This window comes from Gopherus flavomarginatus, chromosome 1, assembly GCF_025201925.1.
Source record: "Gopherus flavomarginatus isolate rGopFla2 chromosome 1, rGopFla2.mat.asm, whole genome shotgun sequence".
In the NCBI taxonomy this organism is placed as follows: Eukaryota; Metazoa; Chordata; order Testudines; family Testudinidae; genus Gopherus; species Gopherus flavomarginatus.
The window spans coordinates 250,640,327-250,663,288 of record NC_066617.1 but is presented as its reverse complement, the minus strand read 5'-3'; the positions used below and the strand labels follow the sequence as shown (position 1 = coordinate 250,663,288).

The following is a 22,962-nucleotide window of genomic DNA, read 5'->3' as shown; positions in this document are numbered from 1 at the left end:
CTTGGCGTTCCCCCAAGACCTCTCCAACTTGGTTCCCAAGAACTCAATTTGACTCCAGTCTTCTTGTCACTCATGTTCCTTTATTTGGCATACAGTAAAGCTACAGTGAGTTCATCAGTCCCAAGCATAGGGGGCAATATAGGCTGTGCCACACATCCAAAGTTACACAGAAAACCTCTTCCTTTATATGCATTTACATATTAGATTGCATTTACTGTACATTTCATCACACATTTTGGGATTGGCTGAATCACTTTGTAAGAATTAATCCCTGTAGAATACACATTATCTCTGCACAATTTACTCTCTGCCTTATGTTATGGTCCACACTTGTCCTATCCATTGTCATCTTGTCCATTGTAAATGGTTCCCTGAGTGTTCCCCCTTTATCAGGGCCGTCCTTAGAATTTGTGGTGCCCTAGGCGGGATTATTAAACTGATGCCCCTGTGCCTGTCTTGCTCTTAGCAATACAAACATAAGCTTACACTACTGGAAAACTTGCCACATGCGTGTTATTAAAACCAGTTGAGGTTAATGAAGCACACTGTAACGCTCATGGACTAGCACTAAAGAAGTAGCACTATAGAAAAAATTCTGATTTAACAGAATGATGCAAATAATAGATTTTTTTTTAATTTGTCAACATTGTATTGGAAATTTCTATGCAGAGGTATTGAAACAAGGCTTTGTTTTTAATGAAAAGCAACCGTTCTGGCTTGTTTGGCTGCAAAATCCGTAATGTCATCGTATGACAAAGACAAAGTGATGTCTTGTTCGATTGCAAGAATAGCAAGACCAGTCAAGCATTCCTGACTCCTTGTAGAGCAGAGATAGTTTTTAATGAGCTTTAGTTTTGAGAAACTCCATTCTTCTGATGCTACTGTTACAGGAATTGTCAATAGAATACGAGTGGCAATGTACACATTAGGATATATATCAACAAGTTTGCTGGTATGAGTAAACTGTACAATGTCCATCATTGATTTTGCATGTGGCAACGTTGATGACAGTGTACTCAATTCTTCATACACTTCAAGTCCATTTAAATCAAAACGATTGCCGTGCTTCAGGAGGCTCTCTAGGTCAGGGGTCCCCAACATGGTGCCCGAGGATGCCATGGCGCCCACAGGGCCTCTCAGTGCACCTGCGTACTGGCTGGCGGACGAGCATCCGCCGAAATGCTGCCAAAATTCGGCGGTATTTCGGCGGCGACACCTCTGGATGACACCGCATGCCGCCGATAAGCAGCGTCATCCAGAGGCATCGCCGCTGAAATGCCGCCGAATTTCGGCAGCATTTCGGCAGATGCTCATCCATTGCCACGGTCCTTCATCTGGTGACCGCCAGATGAAAAAGGTTGGGGACCACTGCTCTAGGTTCTTGCACTTTGTCATTAGTTGCTCTTGTTTCCCTCTTTTGTTGAATTTAGTCCTGCTCAGCCCGTTACCAGCTGAGTGAATGGAACCCCAGGCCGACAGTGGGTTGAGTGGCTCAGCCGGGGTCTCAGCCACCGGCCTGCTCAGCCCACTGCCAGCCTGGGGTTCCTTGGGGGTCCCCAGACCAGTAGCGGGTGCTGAGTGGGGCCAGCGACCAGGACCCCGGGTGGCAATGGGGCAGCAGCCAGAACCCCAGAGCAGCAGCGGGCTGAGCTGCTCAGCCCATTGCCGCATGCCATCAAAAATCAGCTCGCATGCCATCTTTGGCATGTGTGCTGTAGGTTGCTGACCCTGCTCTATACACTAGTAAGGAGATGAGCATATTACAGTTGGAGGACTCTATTTAGCAGTAACAGGGCTATAGGAAAGTCAGACAACATTTTTTGTTTCTCTGATGAAAACTGGCCCACTTCCTTCCCCATACCAAACTTTTCACAAATAATTGTCAACAACTTAATTTTCTGTTTTTTCAAAAAAAAATATTGAAATTGAATTCAGGATTGTTAGCAAGTATTTTTGGCGAACAAATTTGTTAAATGACAATCTAAATGGCAACACAGTACTGCTTCCATGCTTGGCTCACTCCCCATCCTGCTGGTCCAACAGCTGCAGTAGAGGAGGAGATAGGCGGAAAACTGCAGGACCCCAAAATCCACCTTTTGGAGTGCAGAGTGGCAACAGCAGCAGCAAACCCTCAGCTCCGATCACACGCCAAGGGGCACCACCGCCAGCCCAACGGACCATGGTGAAGTTCGCGCAGCATCTGATCTCAGGGACGAGGCACCCATGGAGCCAAAGCAGCTCATCCTGCCCTGTGCAGCTTCCCCCGGATGAGATGGATCACTGCCAGCTTGGGGGAGGGACGCGCTCCCCAGCTAGGGTGACCAGATCCAGATGTCCTGATTTTATAGGGTCAGTCCCGATATTTGGGGCTTTGTTTTATATAGGTACCAATTACCCCCACCTAGTGTGACCAGACAGCAAATGTGAAAAATCGGGACAGAGGTGGGGGGGAATAGGAGCCTATATAAGAAAAAGACCCAAAAATCAGGACTGTCCCTATAAAATCGGGACATCTGGTCACCCTACAGGTGAGTTCCTTCCCCCACCCCTTCCCAGAGACCCCAACAGCCAATCCCCCACCTCAGACTGTGCTGCATTCATCTCTCTCTAGGACCCAGCAGCCCTGCTCTTACATGCTCTACTGCTTCCCGTCTGTCCGAGCTCCCGGCAGAGCGGTGCCCCCAGAACTAGTGGTGCCCTAGGCTGCTGCCTATTCTGCCTATGGCTAAGGACGGCCCTGCCCTTTATCTTAGCTAGTACAGACATTCTGGTTTCAGCCTGCTGATCCACGTACCTCCCTAATCCTGTCTCCCAAGCAATGAGGCCTCATCCATGTCCAGTTATTCATGTCAAGCCAGGCCTATAAGGCCCTCTCATCTACCCGAGGTACAATAGGCCAATCTCAGTGTATCCCCCCCATCCGTTCAAGAAAGTGGATTTGAAATTGGCCTTTGCACTCTGGTTCATTTTACCCTTAGAATGTGAAATGGTAAAAGAGCCAATTCAGTGGGAAGCAGCAGAAACCTGCCAGGTCTGCAGCTGAAAAACTGGGGCTAGAAGGCCTTCATCCATATGCACATGCTCCAGAAGATCAGTCGTTTGGAAGGGAGCAGACCAACAGCAGGTCTGTAAAGAAGTAGGACATGTAGTGAGACTCTTGGCCAGCTGCAAAAGACTGAGATAGTGGAGGGAAAGGGCCTCATAACCTGCCCAGAAAATGATACCTGGAGCTAAAGAAGCTTAGCTGGTTGCTGAATTGCCTGTCCCTCATAATAGTACCTTCAGCTAAAGGGAGACAAGGGCAGATTGGTTTTGGCAGTTTGTGTGAAGACTTGGAAGACAGAGTGTGGATAAGAGTGGGCTCAAACAGGTCAGGTAGCTCAGAGAAGCAACACCCTTTCACTAGGCTTGTCAATGTGAATCTGAATTCCAAATCTTTAAATATCATTCATGCTTAGTAAATACAGTTTTTCTTGAATTTCTGTGACTCATTGGCGTTATGGTGCAGTTCTTTCTGTGGAGTCAGTAAGGCATTAATTCTCCATTCTCCCTCTTACTCTTACATACTGTACAGTTGTTCTTCCTTCCCCATTGGAATGTTAAGTGATTATGAGCATTAAAGCAGCTGCAAACATTCACTGTAGAGTAATTCATTAATATCCTGTTTGGCTAAATAGCATGCCTGCTACAGAACCTATTCTGCTTTTCTTATTGCCACAACACTAATTGCTGCTAAGAGCAGAACGAAAATGCTGTAGCTTTTCCAATTGGTGCAGAACAAACTGCCAACAAGTCACTCAGGATCTCACATCCTATTTGCATGTGAAACCACCAATGCTTACTGTACTAATGTGTTATTAACAAAAGTATTAGTTACAAATAGAACATCTACGATGAACTATTATTTGTTTTGGGATGTAGATATGGTTCTGACCGATATTTCAAGGCAGATTGTTGCTAAGCCAGTCTATGTGCCGTATATCTAGTGACAGGCATAAGGGGCACAATTAGCCATGGAACTGAACCAGAACAACGTCGCCAAACCCCGCCTGAACTTTGGGAAATTGAGAGCCAGACTCAAATTTCCCAGCTCCAGCTCAACAACTGAATCTAAACACCATGAGACGTGAGAGTTTTGGATTCAAATTTGTATTTCACCTCTGGTCCATGTCTAGTCGCAACCAAATACTCAGAACTTCTCTCTCTCTACCCCAAAATAACCCTATTTTCTTTGGAAGAAAATGATGCCGCAGGTACTTATATTTTAATTAAAGCAACTGTGTGGAGAAGGCATCTAATAGTTAGAATTGGGAGTCAGGATTGCTGAGTTCTAATTTCTGTCCCAGATACTAACTCCTTGAGTAGCTCCTTCAGCAGCTCTTTCTCATAATCAAGTCTCTAAAATGAGCTCATAGGGTGTTGAATCTTAAGTGATATTTTGAAGGCACAGTGTAATTATATAAAATATAAAAATTATCTTGTGATCATTCTGTGTGTAGCAAATGTTTGATAAAAATAGATATGACTAGCTTCATGCCAATGCTTCCGATTGGTTTAAAATCATGCCTCTGATTGGTGATAAGAACAACTGATTTTTTTCCCCTCCTTCCCAAAGGTAAGCAATGTTTCAGTGAAACCCTCCCTGCAAGCCTAGAAGGCCTAGAAACATCTGATGCAGGTACCAACACATCATGGAACAAGTGTTTAAACTAACCAAAGGCTCCTTTGCTGGACCCCTACTCCTAGAAGCACAATTATCTTGAACAACTATTTCAGCTTATTTCAGGATTGCATTGGGGAAAGTACAAGGAGTGAAATCCATTTAAGTCAATGGCAAACCTCCCATTGACTTCAAAGGGGACAGTATTTCTCCCCAGAGGTTCATTTCATACCCCAAATTCTTCCACCTTTGATTTAGTGAAAATCAAACTTGAGAACTTTGGCAACAGCTATTCATATGTAACGCTGAAGTTCTTGTAATGGCTTGAGGCCTGATCCAAAGCCCTTTGAAGTCAATTAGAGATTTTTGATTGAGTTCAGTGGGTGAATCAGGCGCTACACACAAGAAAACACTGAAACAATTTCAAACTTTATTTCACAGAATACAAATTAATTTTAATTCGACAAAACTCATTAAAACGGAATGGAAGAACACTGGTCTCATCTGTAAGATAGTCAGATTCCAGCTCTTAATCTCCTGTTCATAACAAACTTGCATGTAAACAGCACTTCAGTGCCCATTGGTAAACCAAGTGCCTGGGCCGTTGGCTAGCATAGAAACAATATTTTGCACTCAGATTATAACTGGTGTGTAAGCAAGGTGGTACAATATCAACAACAAAAGAAAACAAAAATCCAGCCCTCTCCAGGCTTTCAGACCAGCCATGTTTCTCCTTAATGGCTGCTAAATTAGGGCAGTGACCCACAGCCCTGTGTAAGGGGCAGCATATGTGACCACTGTCCTGGGAGGGGACCCAGGTAGAATTGTGACTGGGCCTCTCTTTTTGTACAAGTAAAGGGAAGTAATGTACTCTGGCACTGAAAAAATGGATCTTAGTTCCCAGAGTGGTTCCAGACAGCTCTTCTGGGGAGCACTTGAGGGCAGGAAGGAAAAGAGCCATGGATCCATCTGCTCCATGAGCCTCTCTGCCTTCTCTACACCTACTTGCTTACAAAGCAGAGTAGCAACTGCACAGTCACAGTGATCTGCACAGGCCTCAAAGTCAAGTTCTCGGTAGCCCAAATATGGCTGTATATCCTGCATGGCCATGTTAGGACTAGCGACTATCTGTCACTGGGGTTCCGCAGGTTGTTCAGAGAGCAGTAATCACAGCAAATAAGGTGAATCAAACTGTTTGGTTTTGGGGGTTTTTGAGGGACGGGTGAGGAAGGAAGGGATCCTCACACCCTTCAAACTGATCTGTCACCTCAGGCTATAGTGACTAAGGCCCCAAAGCATTCTGTCCTTCTATCCTGCAAGCAGCCAGCCTTATAGAGTTTCCTGCCTCCTTGCTAGGGATCTGATAGTCATGAAATTGTCAGGCCTGCTTTAGAACTTACCCCTAAGCACATATACAAGGGACAGGAAAAGTCATGCTGATATTAACTCCCAGTTTTCAAGTGCTCAGTTAGTGTCCCAGCTTCCTGCCATATGATATTTAAAAAGCATTCTTCTGTACACTTTAAAAGTGTTAAAATTCGCCTGATAATGTATTGACCTCTAACACCATAAAGATTTTGATATTCACTTATTTTTCATATTATTTTTCTTCTTTTTTAAGGGAAAGGTGAGGCTGAGCCAAAGAATCCAGAAAACAGTGCATCACATACGTCGTAAGTCAATTTCTTATTTGCGATCAGAAATGATTGCTGTTTTTATCTGCTTTATCATGCCAAATAATGTTTGTCTGTTTGTTTTCATTAAGATGAAGCTCTTTCACTGATGCTGTTCTTTAAAAGGCTTTTAAGTAATGATTCATAGTTAATTGTTAATAAATCATTAGCATCCTTATTGTGAGAGATCTTGAAAAGCGAGATGTCTCTGTAACAAGCTGAATAAATCTTAAATTATTTTTGGTGGAGTGAGTGAGTGAGGTTGGCTTTTACAACCGGACAGGTCCAATATTACCTTCAAGCTGCAGAAGTTTGTCACATTTTCCAGAAGATATCATGTCACATATGCCTGTGATGTACTGATGTAATTTTAAAAGACTGCAGTCTGCAACTTCACCTCTGAATTACTTGAAATCCAATTACAGCTACCTCAGACCTCTCATGATTTTGTTGATGTTTTTGAATTAACAAAAGCAGTTGAGAAACAGATGGAAACAGGCACTTGAATATATCAGTGTTCACCTTTACTCTAATGCAACAGTAGAAGTCCCGTCCCCCCCATTTTTTTTTAAATGTACAAAGGAATTAACTGTTTTACTGTTACCAGAATAAACCAACTCTTCAAACGGAGGGACTCAACGTTTAAAACAAAAAAAAACAGGCTGGATCAGCAAACTTGATTTTGCTCACATGAGTTAGGAGAGGACTGAATTTCTACAAAATCACTCACCCTTTTTATCTCATTTGAGTGGGAGTGGAATTCTTTTCACAGTGCAGTCGTGAATTTTAGAGCATATCCTGTCTGTAATTTGTGTCCTCTGGCTTTTGTTATTTAAATTCAGAGTGCTAGATCATGTAAGTCTTGCAAGGTATCACCATCTGTTACGTGGCCAAAAGTAGCCATAGAAGAAAGTACGATAAGCGTGATTGTTGAATGTTTTGATTTCTGATATAAATATATGTTAAAAATCTTCTGGAAATGAATCTATAAAAAGATTTGACATGGTCTATGAATGGCCTGTCCTGTAGATTTTGCTATAGAATATAATTACAATATGTTGTATTTAGTCAAACTTGTTTAATAAGCGAAGCGCTAGCAGCTTTATGCCTTCTGATAATGATTGTTGGGAATGGTTTATAGTGTATGTTGGTATAGAATGCTTCTAATGGTTTCCATTTTTTTAAAAAATGATATTACAATAAAGACTTAAAGGAGAAGAGTTTTAATGCCATCTGGAGGTATCACGGAGAAATGAACACTTATTTTTGCTGATATTTAATATGTAAAACATAAGCAGACACTATATTTCGACGTAATCTTGGGGCTAGGTCATATTTTATAGTAGGGGTATAAAAAAGGTTTTCTTTTCAGTAAAATTTCATTAAAATTCTGTAAGTTTTATTGTATGAATGCAGAAATTCCCAAAATTTGTTTGTGGCAGACTAGATAAAGTGTTGTTAGTGGGCTTTATTAAATAAATTGAACCAGATTGTGACATCCTTATTCATGTTGAATAGTACCTTACCCAATGAGTGCTCTCACTGAACCCCATTGAAACTGTACACTACAATACTTCATAGATTCATAGATTCCAAGCCCAAAAGGGACCATTGTGATCACCTAGTCTGACCTCCTGTGTGACACAGGCCATAGAACTTCCCCAAATAATTCCTAGAGCAGAGCTTTTAGACAAACATCCAGTCTTGATTTAAAATTGTCCATGATGGAGAATCCACTGCAACGCGTGGTAAATTGTTCCAGTAGTTAATTATTCTCACTGTTAAAATTTTACACTTATTTCCAGTTTGAATTTGTTTAGCTTCAACTTGCACCCATTTGATCATGTAACACCTTTCTCTGCTGGATGAACGAGCCCATTATTAAATATTTATTCCCCATATTTATAGATCAGGGGTCGGCAACCTCTGGCAAACTTACCCTGGCGGGCCTGGCCAGTTTGTTTACCTTCCACGTCAGCAGGTTCAGCCAATCGTGGCTCCCACTGGCCACGGTTCGCCATCCCAGGCCAATGGGGGTGGCAGGAAGCAGCGGCCAGCACATCCCTCGCCCACTCCACTTCCCACCGCCTCCATTGGCCTGGGACGGTGAACCACAGCCAGTGGGAGCCGCGATCGACCGAACCTGCCGACGCGACAGATCAACAAACTGGCCCAGTCCGCCAGGGTAAGCACTCTGGCGAGTCGCATGCCAGAGGTTTCCAGCCTCTGTTATAGATTGTAATTAGCTCACCCCTTAACCTTCTCTTTGTTAATCTAAATAGATTGAGCTCCTTGAGTCTGTCACTGTAAGGCATGCTTTCTAATGTAATACATTTACAGGGGTCACCTTTATATTATTGCCATTTGTCAATAATGACCACACAGCAGAGTCTGAGGTATCGATGTTTATTCCTATTTTAAGAACAGGGAAAAGCTGTGGTAACTGTTGGTAAATGGTAACTTTTTAAATGGAAACCATTATATTTAGGAAGACTGTTGGGGTGAAAAAAAGATACAGAAGGAAGGAGAGCCTGAAAGGACATGGAGGAGGTAAGTTGCAAATAGAATTCAGGGAAAGGAGGAGGAAGAGAAACCAGATAGATTAAGGTGCAGGGAAAGAAAGAGAACAACAGAGATTGAAAGATAGTGGAAGAGATACAAGACATAGTGCAGCAGGCAAGAAAAGTAAAGGTGAAAGAATGGAAAAGAGAAGGGGGAAAGCAAAAGCATGGACTTTCTTTCCAGACCAGAAGATTCCAGTAGCAGATGTGGAAATGCCCATAGTGATCCTGGGAGACCCAGCCTACCCCTTGCTCCGTGGCTCATGAAGCCTTACACCAGATATCTTGACAGCAGCAAGGAGTACTTCAACAACTGACTTAGCAGGTGCAGAATGACTTTTGAATGTGCATTTGACAGATCAAAGGGTCGCTGGTGCTGCCTTTTTACCAGGTTAGACTTCAGTGAGGAAAATATTCCCATGGTTATAGCAGCCTGCTGCTATGCCTAACATTTCTGAAGCCAAAGGGGAAAGGGGCTGGAGTGTTGAGGATCACCTGGCAGCTTTTTTTGAGCAGCCAGACACCACAGCTATTAGAGGGGCTCAACAGGGGGCTATGCAAATGAGGGAGACTTTGAGGCACCATTTTGACAATGAGGTCCAGTAATGTGTCTGTCTGTAATGAACTGAGCAGGCATTGTTTAGTTGCCATATTGAATGACCCCTGTAATGATTCCTGCCTCAGCATTAATTATAGTCTGCAAATGTGCCAGTTGCCACTGTATGAATTGCTGTTGCAACCATCCTGTGTAAGTCACAAATAAAAAATCACTGTCTTTGTAAGACTAATTTTTTTATTAACAGCAATACACAGATTAACATTTCTTATAAGGGATGTGATAGTGAGAAGCTCTCTTTGAAGTGAGGTTCTCATAGCTGTGTGTAAGTCCAGCTGTAGTTATGGAAAATGTCCCAAGGGGGCAGTGCAAGGGATACTGTGATGGGCCAGGAATGTGAGAGGAATGTGTGTGGGGAGTTTGGGGAGGGCAAGGAAGGCAGCTCTATATGGGTTGCAGGGGGAATCAAACATGCATGTGCTCCACCTGCAATGCAGTCAAGGGACCTCAGCATCTCTGTTTGTTCCTCAATGAGCTTTATTATCTGCTCCTGACCCTTTCTTATCAACTCCTGGCCCTGACTCCTCTCCTGGTTTATCCATTTCTAGTTTTTCATTTATTGTGTCTCTCCACAATCTGTGCTCACTATCCGCCTGATCTGACTATTGCAGCACTTCACAAAACATCTCCTCCTCCTCGTTTGCTTCCTTATCTGACAGAGGTGCTCCATCAGGGTATAGGAGCTGCCCCTCAAGGGTGCATCTGCGGAAGCAAAAGAAACAATACACAGTGTGCACTCACAGTCTTGAATCATAAGTTACATACAACTCTTTCTCACTTACTCTTGGCAAAGGGCCAGCATAGCCAGAGCACTAACCATGGTGAATTCGGCCCGGGGGGCTGGTGCAAGGCAGAACAAAAGGTCTCAGTAGTTTCAGAAGAGGATCAGTACAAGAGCCTAGGGACACTATTCTGAATACTGGCACCGTTTTCCCCAGGAGGGGGCAATTGAAGCTGAAATCACACTATTGCGGTATTGAGGATGCAAGGGTGCATCTCCTGCATCTGTGCAGCTTCAGATCGGGTCCGTATGCTGCTCGACTGTGTGCTGCTTTGATTCTTCCAGAAGTAATTGCCAATTGGTGCAACAAAGTTTCCTACAATGGGAGAAGAAACAAAGCAGCTCTGTCAAAGAGCCTTCATCAGAGGATTGCAGAGTATCTGCAGGAAAGTTTCCCTAGACATCTGTATGGAGATTTCCTGGGAGATTTTGGTGTATATTATCAAACTTTTCTACAGGGCCTCCACTGCATAGCTGCCACAGGGGAATGCAAAGCCGATGCAAACAGTACCTAGTGTTGTTAATTTCAATCCCATCTCCCACATGTAGCATGTAACAAAATAAAGGACACCTCTACCTCATGTCACCATGCAGTATCAAAGCAAAATCAGTACTTATTGGAGCTCCCCTCTCCTGCTTCAGGCATGCCAGAGCCAGACTCCTGGGCCTGGCTAGACCCCTCCAGAGGCAAAAAGAGGACCTGGTTCGCCATGCCATTAGATCACCAGTCGCGTGTCCCACATCCTCCTCCAATTCAACCTCCTCGTCCATCACTTTGTCCTTGGGATTGACTCTGCTGGCCACTGTCTCCAGTCCCCCCAAAGTTTCCATTGGGCTCGTGGAGTGGAGTTGCCACCGAGGATGGCATGCAATTCCTTGTAGAAGCAGCATGTTTTTGGTGCTGCACCAGAGTGATGGTTGGGCTCCCCTTCTGGTACTCCTGCCTCATCTCCTTGATCTTAGCATGTCACTGCTGTGTGTCCCTTTCATGCCTCTTCTCTATGCCGTGAGCAATCTATTTGTGGGTGTCAAAGTTCCTATGGCTGGATCAGAGCTGCAACTGCACAGCCTGCTCTCCCCACAAACCCAACAGATCCAGCAACTCCGTTGTATGCCAAGCAGGAGTGCGTTTGCTGCGGAAAACTGGCATGGTCAGCTGGAAAGATGTGAGGTGAGCTATCCATGCCAAGCAAACAGGAAGTGGAATTTCAAAAATTCCAGGGACTTTAAAGGGGGAAGGGCGCATGCCTGTGTACTTGGCTGCAGGGCAGCGGAGTAGAAACTGCTTACCAGAGCGGCTATGATGGGAATTGTGGGACACCTCCTGGAGGCCACTTAGGGCAACGTAAGCAAGTGCAATGTCTACTCTGATACTGTGTCACTCTAACTTTGTCGCAAAAAAGCTCTAGTCGAGGTGGTTTTATTATGTCAGTGTAGCAAGAGAGTTAATTCGACAGGAGAAGCATTGTTGTTTGTACACCTCCACTGTTTTGTCAACTAAATCTGACTTTTGTTGACAAAACTATAGTGTCAACAATACCTTAGTAACTTCATATGCCCTTTTCATCCTAGGAACAAAAGTGTTTAGACAGTGGCCTTGATTAGTAACCTCCCAGATATAGTAGCTACTCATTTACTATCTATCTTTACCATGCCTGCTATAGAGGAAACTTATTGAAATCACTGGAAGCTGCCCTTATGTTGAGGCTAACCTTGACTCAAAGCTGCAGGGGAAGTAATTAAATTTAATAGGTGCCACATCTTGTAAACAAAGGTAAACAGCACCTTTTGTCCAGTTTAAAAAGTTTCCACAATACTCAACATTATTTCTAAACTTATGCAAAAAGTCAGGAGACAAGTTTGACAGGTTTGTCTAAATCTTGGGTTAATTTATGTGTGAAGAAATTCACTTAGAATAAAATTGGCCAATTTAAACAGCTAAAATACAGTATTACATGAGGGAACGTATTTCTGTAAGTCACCAGAAGTGTGTATTTATCTTACTTTTACCTTTATCTTACCACAATTTTCCTTGGGCTTCTTCTTTTGGAAGAGGTTAATTGAGTATTTTGAATGTAGTATTACCTCTAAATACCATGGGGGTTAATGAGGAGATATTGAGAAATTATGGAGATGTACATGCCTGTGGAAAACAATATTTTATCTGAATTACTTCAGAAATGTATGTGTGGTCCAAGTTGCACTCTCTCTCTCTCTCTCTCTCTCTCAATAAAATGATACATTGACGCTTAGACTCTTACATGGTTTTTGTTGCTGGATTAAGATTCCTTGTTGCCTTGGTAACCAGTTTTGGAAACACTGTACTCTGGGTGACTGCTAACTGAAATCCGAAACCCTCTGCTGTACTGTGGTGTTCTGGTTGATACACAGTTTGTACACTGTCATCAGTGATATGCAGTATGCTGCTGTTTTCCCCAGTGAGTTTAAGGAAGAGAGAAATGAAAATTAAATAAAATAACTACTAAAGAAAATTGATAAAAAGATAACTATTCAGTGTTTTGGGCTGGTGCTCATAAATTGATTACTTTTTTCCCCCACCAATTACTTTAGGTCAAGAAAGTCTTTAATTTGAATCAATGCTGAATCAATGGTTCATAGAGAGATGAGGTTGGTAGGGGGTGGAAGAGAGAGAGAGAGAGAGAGAGATACAGAATTCTGGCAAGCTGCCAAGTAAAATAAACTAACATTTTACAAGAAAGAAATCCTGAGACTGAGGTCATAGTATGGAAAAAGTCTGTTTCACAGACTCTTTAGCGTGAGCATGGGCCTTTTTTTAAAAAATGCAGGCATCCTATTAACATTTGAACACTAACGCTCATCCAGGAATGGAAAGATTTTGGAATTTGAAGATCCTTAGTTTTCTATTTCGTTGGTGCACATTTTTTTTTTACTTGCAAAAAATGTATTTTGAATGAGATGCTTCTTGGTTTGTTTAATTATTTTAAAATCATGGAGGCCATATTAAGGAAACCTAAATAAACTTTTTTACCCACAAAATGATGAGCTCAAAAAGAGACTTCATAAGCTTAGTGGATGGCTTTTTATTTGCCATCCACTGAAATACAGAAAGATATTGAAACCTGAAATGGAGATGAATTTATCACTGTTGAAAAAGTCCTGCTGTTCAGATATGAATAGTTAAGACTCTTTTTAACCTTAAAAGTACTTAACTGACAATTTCAAGATAAATTAATTTGTCAAATTAATAAAGTTCTCTTGCCTTAATCTTTGGACTTGGATTTGACATTCAATAGAGTATGAAACTATTTTTAACTGTAGGGGAAAAATAACTTTTTGGATCTATGAGGATGTTATTTCAAGCAAGTTTACTGGTCTTTGATTTGCTAAGCTACAACTGGAGTCTGCCTTCTTCAGGGTAAGAATATTTCCACATTATTATGATGCCTTTGGTATTCTAAAAATAAGGATATTGTATATCTTGTGTATGTTGACTTTAAGTATTTCATTCTTTGATTAGTATGCAGACAACCTACATTTCCCGAAAGAGATGTGGAATGTATGTACTGGCAGTTTGAAATTGACGATAGACTTAAGGAGTCAGGAAAGTGACACATTGAAGCTATCAAAGCTAAAATTGGATCAGGCTGAAAGCTTGGATGAAGACAATTGTTCCTGAGATAATTTAAAAGGGTTTTATTTACAGATTGTTTCCGAATCAAGGCAGTTGTGCCTCTGATTTACAAAACCAAAAGCAAACTTTTTCCATAAAGAAGTGCAGCTTGATTGGTCCATCAACTTGCTCTGGCAAAACAGTGAAATTACAGATGATTTTCCCCATCTGGGTTTTATTAGGTTTGTTAGGCATGTCTGCAAGATTCTTTCTTAAAGATTCCATTTTTCATGATATGTTTTGTATTCAGTTGTAGACGGAGACAAGAATATTCTTGGCACATTTCTTCAGAGATGCACCTTGAGTCTTTAAATGAAAGGATCAGTTCTACCAAATTAAAAAATCAGTGATCCCTTACCCAGTGAATTGAGGGGCTTTTTCATTGATTTCCTTGTGTCAGCAGTCAATGCATCATGAATGCAATTATAAATGAAAATTCCAAGTAGTCAGCATGGGCTCCCCTAGTATCGGCAAGGTTCAGGGCCAGCACATGGCATGAGGAAAATACCTTTACATGCCTTGTTCTGTGGGCAATCCTTGTGCAACTTTTGAAAGTGCAGTTTGCAAAGAAGGTCTGGTCTGGTGTATCCCAGAAAGAAGGTATTGGTCAACGTGGACATGAGACTCAGTGCAACTCACTCAGAGGCCCAGTAGTGCAATGAACAAGAAAACAAGTCTTTTCAGTATAATTAATTTAATAGAACAGCAGAATATCATATACAGTGAACAGTATTTATTTTTATAAGCAATCTGATTCATGCTGTGTTTTTTAGGGACTGACATTTTTTAAGGAGTTGGGAATATGTTTATTTATACTGATCATTCATGTAAAATCTATGTATTTTCTACGTAAGTATCAATAATAGAATACATCTAGTATCAGACTAACCCTGTATAATAGCAGCAATCAATATTATTAATTCAAGATTCTGTAGGGTTTCACAAGAGAGGAGATACTCTCCTTTATCAATAAACTGTTACCACTGAGTATTTTATTTTGGTATTTTTGTGTTACAAGCTAGGAGTCTGATCCCACAAATAATTAAAACCGAGTATAGTGCTCTCTCCCAGGAGCCGTCTCATCAGAACTGTTTGAAGGATCAGAGTTTAATTTTGATAACTGGTTTATGCCTACTGGACACATCCAGTTGCCAAGTTCCAGGTAACCATTGGCTCGTGGGCTGCATAGATTACAGAAAGCAATCTATATCAGGTTGAGCTATGTATAAGAAAAGGTCAGCCTGCTATGGAATGATTGTACTTTAAGACATACAAAAATGGAGGAAGCTGTGAATTTGTTGGAATGAAGGCAAGAAACTGAGAGTGGAGTGCTCCACCGCTCCTTCTCCTCAGTCCGTACATCTTATCACAATCTCCTCCATTTCTCACACTGGATGCAGTCCATGGAGTGAGAACATGGTCTCATTCCATCATACAGGTCATGAAACAAAAGTTAAGCCTCACATGGGAGTGGGCTTCCTTTCTATAACTCCAGAGAGCTATTCTAGTTTCAGAAACAGATCAGGAGAAGAAACCTCCCCCTGCACACTCCTCTGAGCATAACTAGTTGCTGCTGGGCAAGACACCATGCTTGTGTGACATCCCACCTCAGAAGTGTGTTACTGTAGGGAGCCTTGAGCGCTCAAAGTGGTGTTATGTGATCACTGCTGTGGAGAAGTACTTGGAAGAATCAAGAGAAGATTCTTCAGCTGCATAACTTGAGAGACCAACAAAATTACTTGGGTGGGAGAGGAACATTCATTCACAGGTGATTTGACTGCTAAATAGGATCTCAAGGGTTTAATAGTTGTGTGCAGGGATACAGTACAAACAGATTTACATCTACAAGTGGTAAGAGATGTGCATGCATGTGAATAGTGGCTGTCATATTGATTGAGGGTCCTAAATGGTTGATGATAATTTCAACCTGCATATAGTTCACTATGATCACATCAGCTGGAAGAACCAATTAGCAACCTTTATACTCAGACACTATGAGAAGAAAAAAAATAGCAGCAATTTCTCCTTTTCAGAATTATATTTATTCATTTTTAATTGACTTAAATTGCCGAGTTCATCCTTAGTCCAACCCCATTTACTTCAATGAAGGCACACCAGCTATGAATTTGGCATAAAATGAACACAAGTTCCAGTGTTTTTAAGAACCTAAAACCTTTGGTGCCTGGCTGAAAAGCAAATACCTTCAGCTCAAGCTCTGAGCAAAGTTGTAACCTCATCTTGTTTCTGTGCATGCATGTGTCATCCGCACATGCTCTCTGACAAATAATTTCTGCTTGTTTTGAAGAGTGTCCTCAGCCCGTGTTGCATTAAAGATTCTGAAGACACAGAAGGATTCCAGCTGGAGCTTTTGGTTTCCAGCTGGGAAATGAATAAATGTTCAGGGTGCAAGTGAAATATTAACTCAGAGTTCCATAGCTGAGTTAATTAATGTTTGACATTTAGAGAAGCTGACAGTTTGTAAGGGGAAGCTGCAGAGCCCATTCCCCTACCCTGGCCGCAGCACCTGGCAAGCTTCTGAGGCATTGTGATCATCAGACCATGCTTTATATAAAGCCACCAGTATCCCAAAGAGCTGTGCATTAAAATTAAATAACACAAGAAAATGACCCCACAGTCATTGGTCTGTAGCACAATGTGTGTCATTAATTAATACTTCAAGAAGCATGTGCATCCTGCTGTATTGTGGGCCTAGCACTGATGGGAAGAGTTCTGGGGGCAGCCTGGAAGCCCCAGTTCCGCAGAGCTCCTCTGCAGCCCTCTTGGAATCACTTAATTCTCCAAAACCTCTACTTGGACTCTGAACACTATACAGTTTCTGATAGGTCATTTCTTCTTATGTCCTTTATGCCTCTCTTCATCTGCTGTATTTCCACTGCTCCCAGCTTCACCCTCTGTATCCACTATGCTCCTCTCCCTCCTTCCATTCCTTTCTCTTTCATGTCTTCCCCGAGCACTCCGTCCCTGTCATTCTCAGGTCTGGTTGGCACAACAGAGTTAAGTTGATATAGGGCAGCTAACATTGACCTAATTCTGTAAATGTCTACACTACAACATTGCCACATAATTTTCCATTTTTTTTTAATACCAGGAAAAAATGAGAGGTGTAGCTTAAGCACTAAATTTTAGCTTTAGTTACCAATTTTCTTCCTATTATAAGTTTAATATAGACCTTTATAATTGGCAAGTAGGGTTATTTAATCAAATGGCCTTTTCTGTTGATGTATTTTTTAAATTTGAGAGTCCTCTCATTAATTCCAGTAGAAGAGAATGAGAAACTGATATGCTATTTTGTGCTCCCTTTCACATTAGGAATCAGTTTAATTTCAGTGAAAGTTTATGGACTAGTAGTATCAGTGAAGTTACAGAGTGATGTCTTCTGGGATGATCTGAGCAAATTAGGAAGAGCTAGGATTTCATCAGGGAAGGAGATTTTTAAGAAATTCAAGTTAAAACTTATTTTTATGCTGAGTATCCCCTATAGTGGGGGTTCTCAAACTTCAGTGCACCCCAACCTCCTTCTGACAACAAAAATTACTACATGACCCCAGGATGGGGGACCAATGCCTGAGTCCACCTGATTCCCACTTCCCCACCATAGGAGAGCCAAAGCCCGATCCCCACTGCCTTGGACGGGGAAGGGTCAAAGCCAAAGACCAAAGGCTTCAGCCCCAGTCAGGAGGCCTGTATGTAACCTGAGCCCCGCTGCCCAGGGCTGAATCCCTCAGGCTTCGGCTTCAGTCCCGGGTGGTGGACTCAGACTTCATCCGCAAACCCCAGCAAGTCTAAGCCAGCCCTGGCAATCCCCGATAAATGGGGTCACGGCCCACTTTGGGGTCCCGATCCACTGTTTGAGAACTGCTGCCCCCTATAGCCTGGTTGGTACAGGCATTCCACACACATTTCTGGGGTTAATTCAGTTTTCATTTTAGCTTTGCAGTTCAACAAAATCATCAACAAAACCTTTATGAAATGCCTTGTTGTCTTAAGTCAGATTATTTCTGCTTTTTATTTTACACCTATTTTAGTTTCAGGAAAGCACTTGTGTTTCTCAAAGATTTCTATTGAGACTGACATTGCAGAGGATCTGGAAAGTTTTCCCTAAATTCCTAGCAACATGCTATAGGAGTCTATTCATTCTCTGTGAATGGCAAAATATAATATATTGGGGGTTTTCATCACTTTCTATTTAGATTTAAGGGAAGACTCCCCATGTAAAGGGAGCATACAATATTCGCTTTTAAAAAGAAATAAAAAGCTCTTAGTTGCAATCGTATTACTCTGGGTTTACTTCATTTCTGTCTCAGCTTTGCAGTTTACCTTTAAATGAATTTGCTTTAAACTTCTGAGTAGGCTATTATACAAGTGGATTGAAATGGAGGGGTGGAATGCAGAGCTTTGGCCAGAAAGACATGTTTTCATGGAGTTCCACTCCATTTAAAATTCTTTCAGTTTTGCCATTACATGGAGACCCACTTAAGTAAATAATTGATAAATGAAGAAAACATTCCAACTGGTACATTTTTTAAGGACCAAGACTTTTTATATGACCCTCAGTGAGAACTGCATTTGTTAAATGAATTGCTTTTTAAATGAAACACATACGAGAATTTTTTAAATCCTTGGTTGTTCTTTAAAATGTTTTAGTGCCTCATTAATTCTTGATTAGTCTGGTTGTTAAGAGGCCATTATTATGTGGTAATAAGGTGTAAGAAATTACCTCTGAAACTACAATAGTATCATACAAGCGTGCTATAATTAGCACCTTATCAGGTGTTGAGGCCAGGTTTGAAGAGTATAAATAAGTGCTACTCTAAGTGGCCTATAGTCCACCAGTTGTTTACATAACCCCTTCCAATGGCCTGCAGAATGAAATGTTATGAGAACAAAGCAATGGAGTGTTGGGTGGTACATGTGAGGAACTCTCTCCTAGAGAGGGCTCCACAGAATAAAAAGACCTGGTAAAAATTAACTCTCTTAGCTGCCTGCTGTAATTCAGGAGCTCTCCAATCTTATCTGTTTGTTAAATCATGGCAACTGAATAATTAAAATTAAGTTGCAATAACATTTATGTAAAGGATTTCCAAAGTTGTGTGGGGCTCATATAATTAAAAGCCAGTTCTTAATGCCAACATCTGTATGTAAAAAAGAACTATTGGACCTTTTGTTGTAAAAGTAGCCTGCAGAGATAGGCTAATAATGCCGTAGTTTAATTGAACATAAGAACAGCCATACTGGGTCAGACCAAATGTCCATCTAGTCCAGTATCCTGTCTTCTGGCAGTGGCCAATGCCAGATGCCCCAGAGGGAATGAACAAAACAGGTAATCATCAACTGATCCGTCCGCTGTCACCCATTCCCAGCTTCTGTCAACCATAAGGTAGGGACACCTTCCCTGCCCATCCTGGCTAATAGCCATTGATGGACCTGTAACAGTGTACCCCATAAGGCTTTATGGGGTGTGTGCTCATAAATGTATGTATGATATAACTGGAATAGGGTTTTCCTACATATGCCATGTAACATATCTGTGTAAAGGTTATGATCTACTAGTTATGTTCATCCTAGTTGTATGCAGGCACCATTTGTGTGTTCAAAGTTATGAACATTGGCTGTATAATTGCTTGATTTCTAAGTAGCCTTAGTTAGAACATTTGGTCACTTCTTGGAAAAGGAATTTACAAGTTAAATGCTCAGTCAGGAAGCACTTAACAGACAAAAGAGCTTGGAAGACTCCAATCCACATAAGAAGTCTACCTGAGAATGTTCAAGGTAGCATGTGGGTAATGGCTGCTACCTGCAATTCCTGAGTCATGTATGGGCTTGTGACTTGCCCATATGATTCTGAATCTCCATTTTGTGACTGGATTCTACACAGGGTGAAGAGGGGGTCTCCACCCACAAGAGAAAGTCTATTTAAAACCCTGGGGTTCCTGTGGCAGCTTCTAGACTAACAGACATATTGGAGCATGAGCTTTCGTGGGTGAATACCCACTCTGACGAAGTGTGTATTCACTCACGAAAGCTTATGCTCCAATATGTCTGTTAGTCTATAAGTTGCCACAGTACTCTTTGCTGCTTTTACAGATCCAGACTAACATGGCTATCCCTCTGATACTTAAACCTCTGGGAGACCCCTCCATTTTGTCTTAATCTGGCTAAAGAAGGAGCCTCTCCACCCCCCCAGGATACTTGAGGGAAACTAAAACAAAGGACAGTAACTACAGGGAGAGGATGAGTAATTGCTGGACCCAGGCTAAAAGGAAATTAGTCTGTAAAAGAGAGTATTCTGGAACTGGTGAGGAACTTATCTATATTTAGTTTGATTAGACATAGATTTGCGCATTTTATTTTATTTTGCTTGTTGACTTACTTTGTTCTGTCTGTTACTACTTGGAACCACTTAAATCCTTCTTTCTGAATTTAATAAAATCACTTTTTATTTATTAATTAACTCAGAGTATGTATTAATACCTGGAGGAGCAAACAACTGTGCATATCTCTCTATCAGTGTTATAAAGGGTGAACAATTTATGAGTTTACCCTGTATAAGCTTTATCCAGGGTAAAGCAGATTTATTTGGGGTTTCGACCCCATTGGAAGTTGGGCATCTGAGTGCTAGAAGACAGGAACATTTCTGTGAGCTGTTTTCAGGTAAACCTGGAGCCTTGGTGCAGCTAATTCAGACCCTGCAGCTGTGTTGGAGCAGACAGGAGTGTCTGGCTCAGCAAGACAGGGTGCTGGAGTGCTGAGCTGGCAGGGAAAACAGGAATAGAAGTAGTCTTGGCACAGCAGCTGACAGCTCCCAGGGGGGTTTCTGTGATCCAGCCCGTCACTGGACCTATCCTCCATGAATTGATCTAGTTCTTTTTTGAATCCTGTAATAGTTTTGACTTCACAGCATCCTCTGGCAAAGAGTTCCACAGGTTGACTGTGCGTTGTGTGAAAAAATACTTCCTTTTGTTTGTTTTAAACCTGCTGCCTATTAATTTCATTTGGTGACCCTTAGTTCTTGTGTTAGGAGAAGGAGTAAATAGCACTTCCTTATTTACTTTCTCCATGCTAGTCATGATTTTATAGACCTCGATCATATCCCGCATGAGTCGTCTCTTTTACAAGCTGAGAAGTCCCAGTCTTATTAATCTCTCGTTGTTTAATTAAGGTTTATAAAGACTTTGAACTCTTCAGCGGAAAAATGGTATAGAAGTGAATGTAACTATGCTAATTTTGTTATCTTGACATGATATATACTATTAACTCCCTTTTACTAGTTATGGTAATCCTTAGTGTGCCCTAAAGGTTAGCAGTTCTGGGTGCTCTAACAATTATCTGAAATCACTGTTCTTCAGTGTGAGAGTATACCGTGTTGTATTTATAAGCAGGAGTTGGAGGAAGAAGTTGTTTTAATAAGAAAATCTTTACAGCCCTTTCATTCACTCCTGATTGTTTGGTAATATTATTTTAAATTGACTATAAACTACAAACACGTAAGAATTTTATGAAGATATTTTATAAGCTATTTGTTGAGTCTTTTGAACAGTAACAACATTTGGTGCTGTTACTGCGAGGATAATGGTACACTGAATATACAGAGTGATTTATTTTGTCCAATAATATTTCTGTTGGGGATATTTTTAAAGGCTTATACCACTTCTGGAGAGTAATTTATATATATATATATACGTAAGTCTCTATTGTCAGTCTCCCTCATTTTTGTCCATTTTATTTCAATATTCTCATCAGTTATCTTCACTGTCTTCAGAGCACTAAATACATTTAAATGCCTAACAAACTGTCTATAACTGAAATCTTTACTCTTAACAGTAAAATTATGTACTGAAGTTAATGAAATGGGCCAAATTAATTCATGGTGTCGTTTCATTTACTTTAATGGAATGACACCAGCAATTAAACTGACCCAGTGTATTTAATTAGGTGATTTGGTTTTGATCATTAAGGTTATCAGTATTAATGATCCTATTTAAAATTCATGTAAAGTACACATTTTATATACATATATACACACAGCATATCTGCGTTAAAGGTATATAAATTTATTTCTATATGGTCCTTTTTATTTAAATACCAAAAAGATATCTATCCACAGTTCTGGATGTCCTAACAATTATTTAAAATAATAACACATATAAGGAATAGCTGCCCAACAGCACAACAAAACGCCCAGTCACTAAATTAATTAATCCTCCAGTAATTCAAAGTACCAAAACATATCCCAACCCTCTCAAAAGCCCCATCAACCTATAGCCTGAGTTCTTCTAAAAAATTTCATCTCTGAAGTGTGCTCCAGGAGTCAGTAGTTTCTGGCTATTTTGGACCAAGAGGAGAATAACAAAGTTTCATAGCCAAGGGGCCCTCACAGAGAATGTAATCTGGTAACTTTCTGTCTGTTTCTCTTTCCTGTACCAACAGGCTCCAGTTTGAGCACCTCTGGTTATGGCAGCTGTGACAGTAGCACACTGGGAGAGAAGGAGTCTCTCAGGCAGCCATGAGCAAGTTATTTAGCCCTTCATTCTTAGAATCATAGAAGATTAGGGTTGGAAGAGACCTCAGGAGGTCATCAAGTCCAACCCCCTGCTCAAATCAGGACCAACCCCAGCTAAATCATCCCAACCCGGGCTTTGTCAAGCCTGATCTTAAAAACTGCTAAGGATGGAGATTCCACCACCTCCCTAGGTAACTCATTCCAGTGCTTCACCACCCTCCTAATGAAATAGTTTTTCCTGATGTCCAACCTAGACCTCGCCCACTACAACTTGAGACCATTGCCTCTTGTTCTGTCATCTGCCACCACTGAGAGCAGCCTATCTCCATCCTCTTTGGAACCCCCCTTCTGGTAGTTGAAGGCTGCTTTCTAATCCCCTCTCACTTCTCTTCTGCAGACTAAATAAGCCCAGTTCCCTCAGCCTCTCCTCGTAAGTCATGTGTCCAAGCCTCCTAATCATTTTTGTTGCCCTCTGCTGGACTCTCTCCAATTTGTCCA

The 22,962-nt window shown here is 41.4% G+C and overlaps 1 protein-coding gene across 5 annotated transcripts in view; it reads left to right on the top strand.

Annotated features, from left to right (window-relative positions):
* AFF3 (ALF transcription elongation factor 3) overlaps positions 1-22,962 on the top strand; it is a 514,246-nt gene that overhangs the window by 310,947 nt on the left and 180,337 nt on the right. For 3 of the 5 annotated variants that reach the window (XR_007769152.1, XM_050921648.1, XM_050921636.1), the window contains exons 7-8: positions 4,616-4,678; positions 6,282-6,333. Coding sequence is in view for 4 of the 5 variants with exons in the window: in XM_050921648.1 (XP_050777605.1) it covers positions 4,616-4,678; positions 6,282-6,333 (115 nt within the window). In the remaining variant the exon portion in view is untranslated. The remainder of the gene's footprint in view (positions 1-4,615; positions 4,679-6,281; positions 6,334-22,962) is intronic. The other 2 variants (XM_050921667.1, XM_050921657.1) reach the window with 1 other exon arrangement.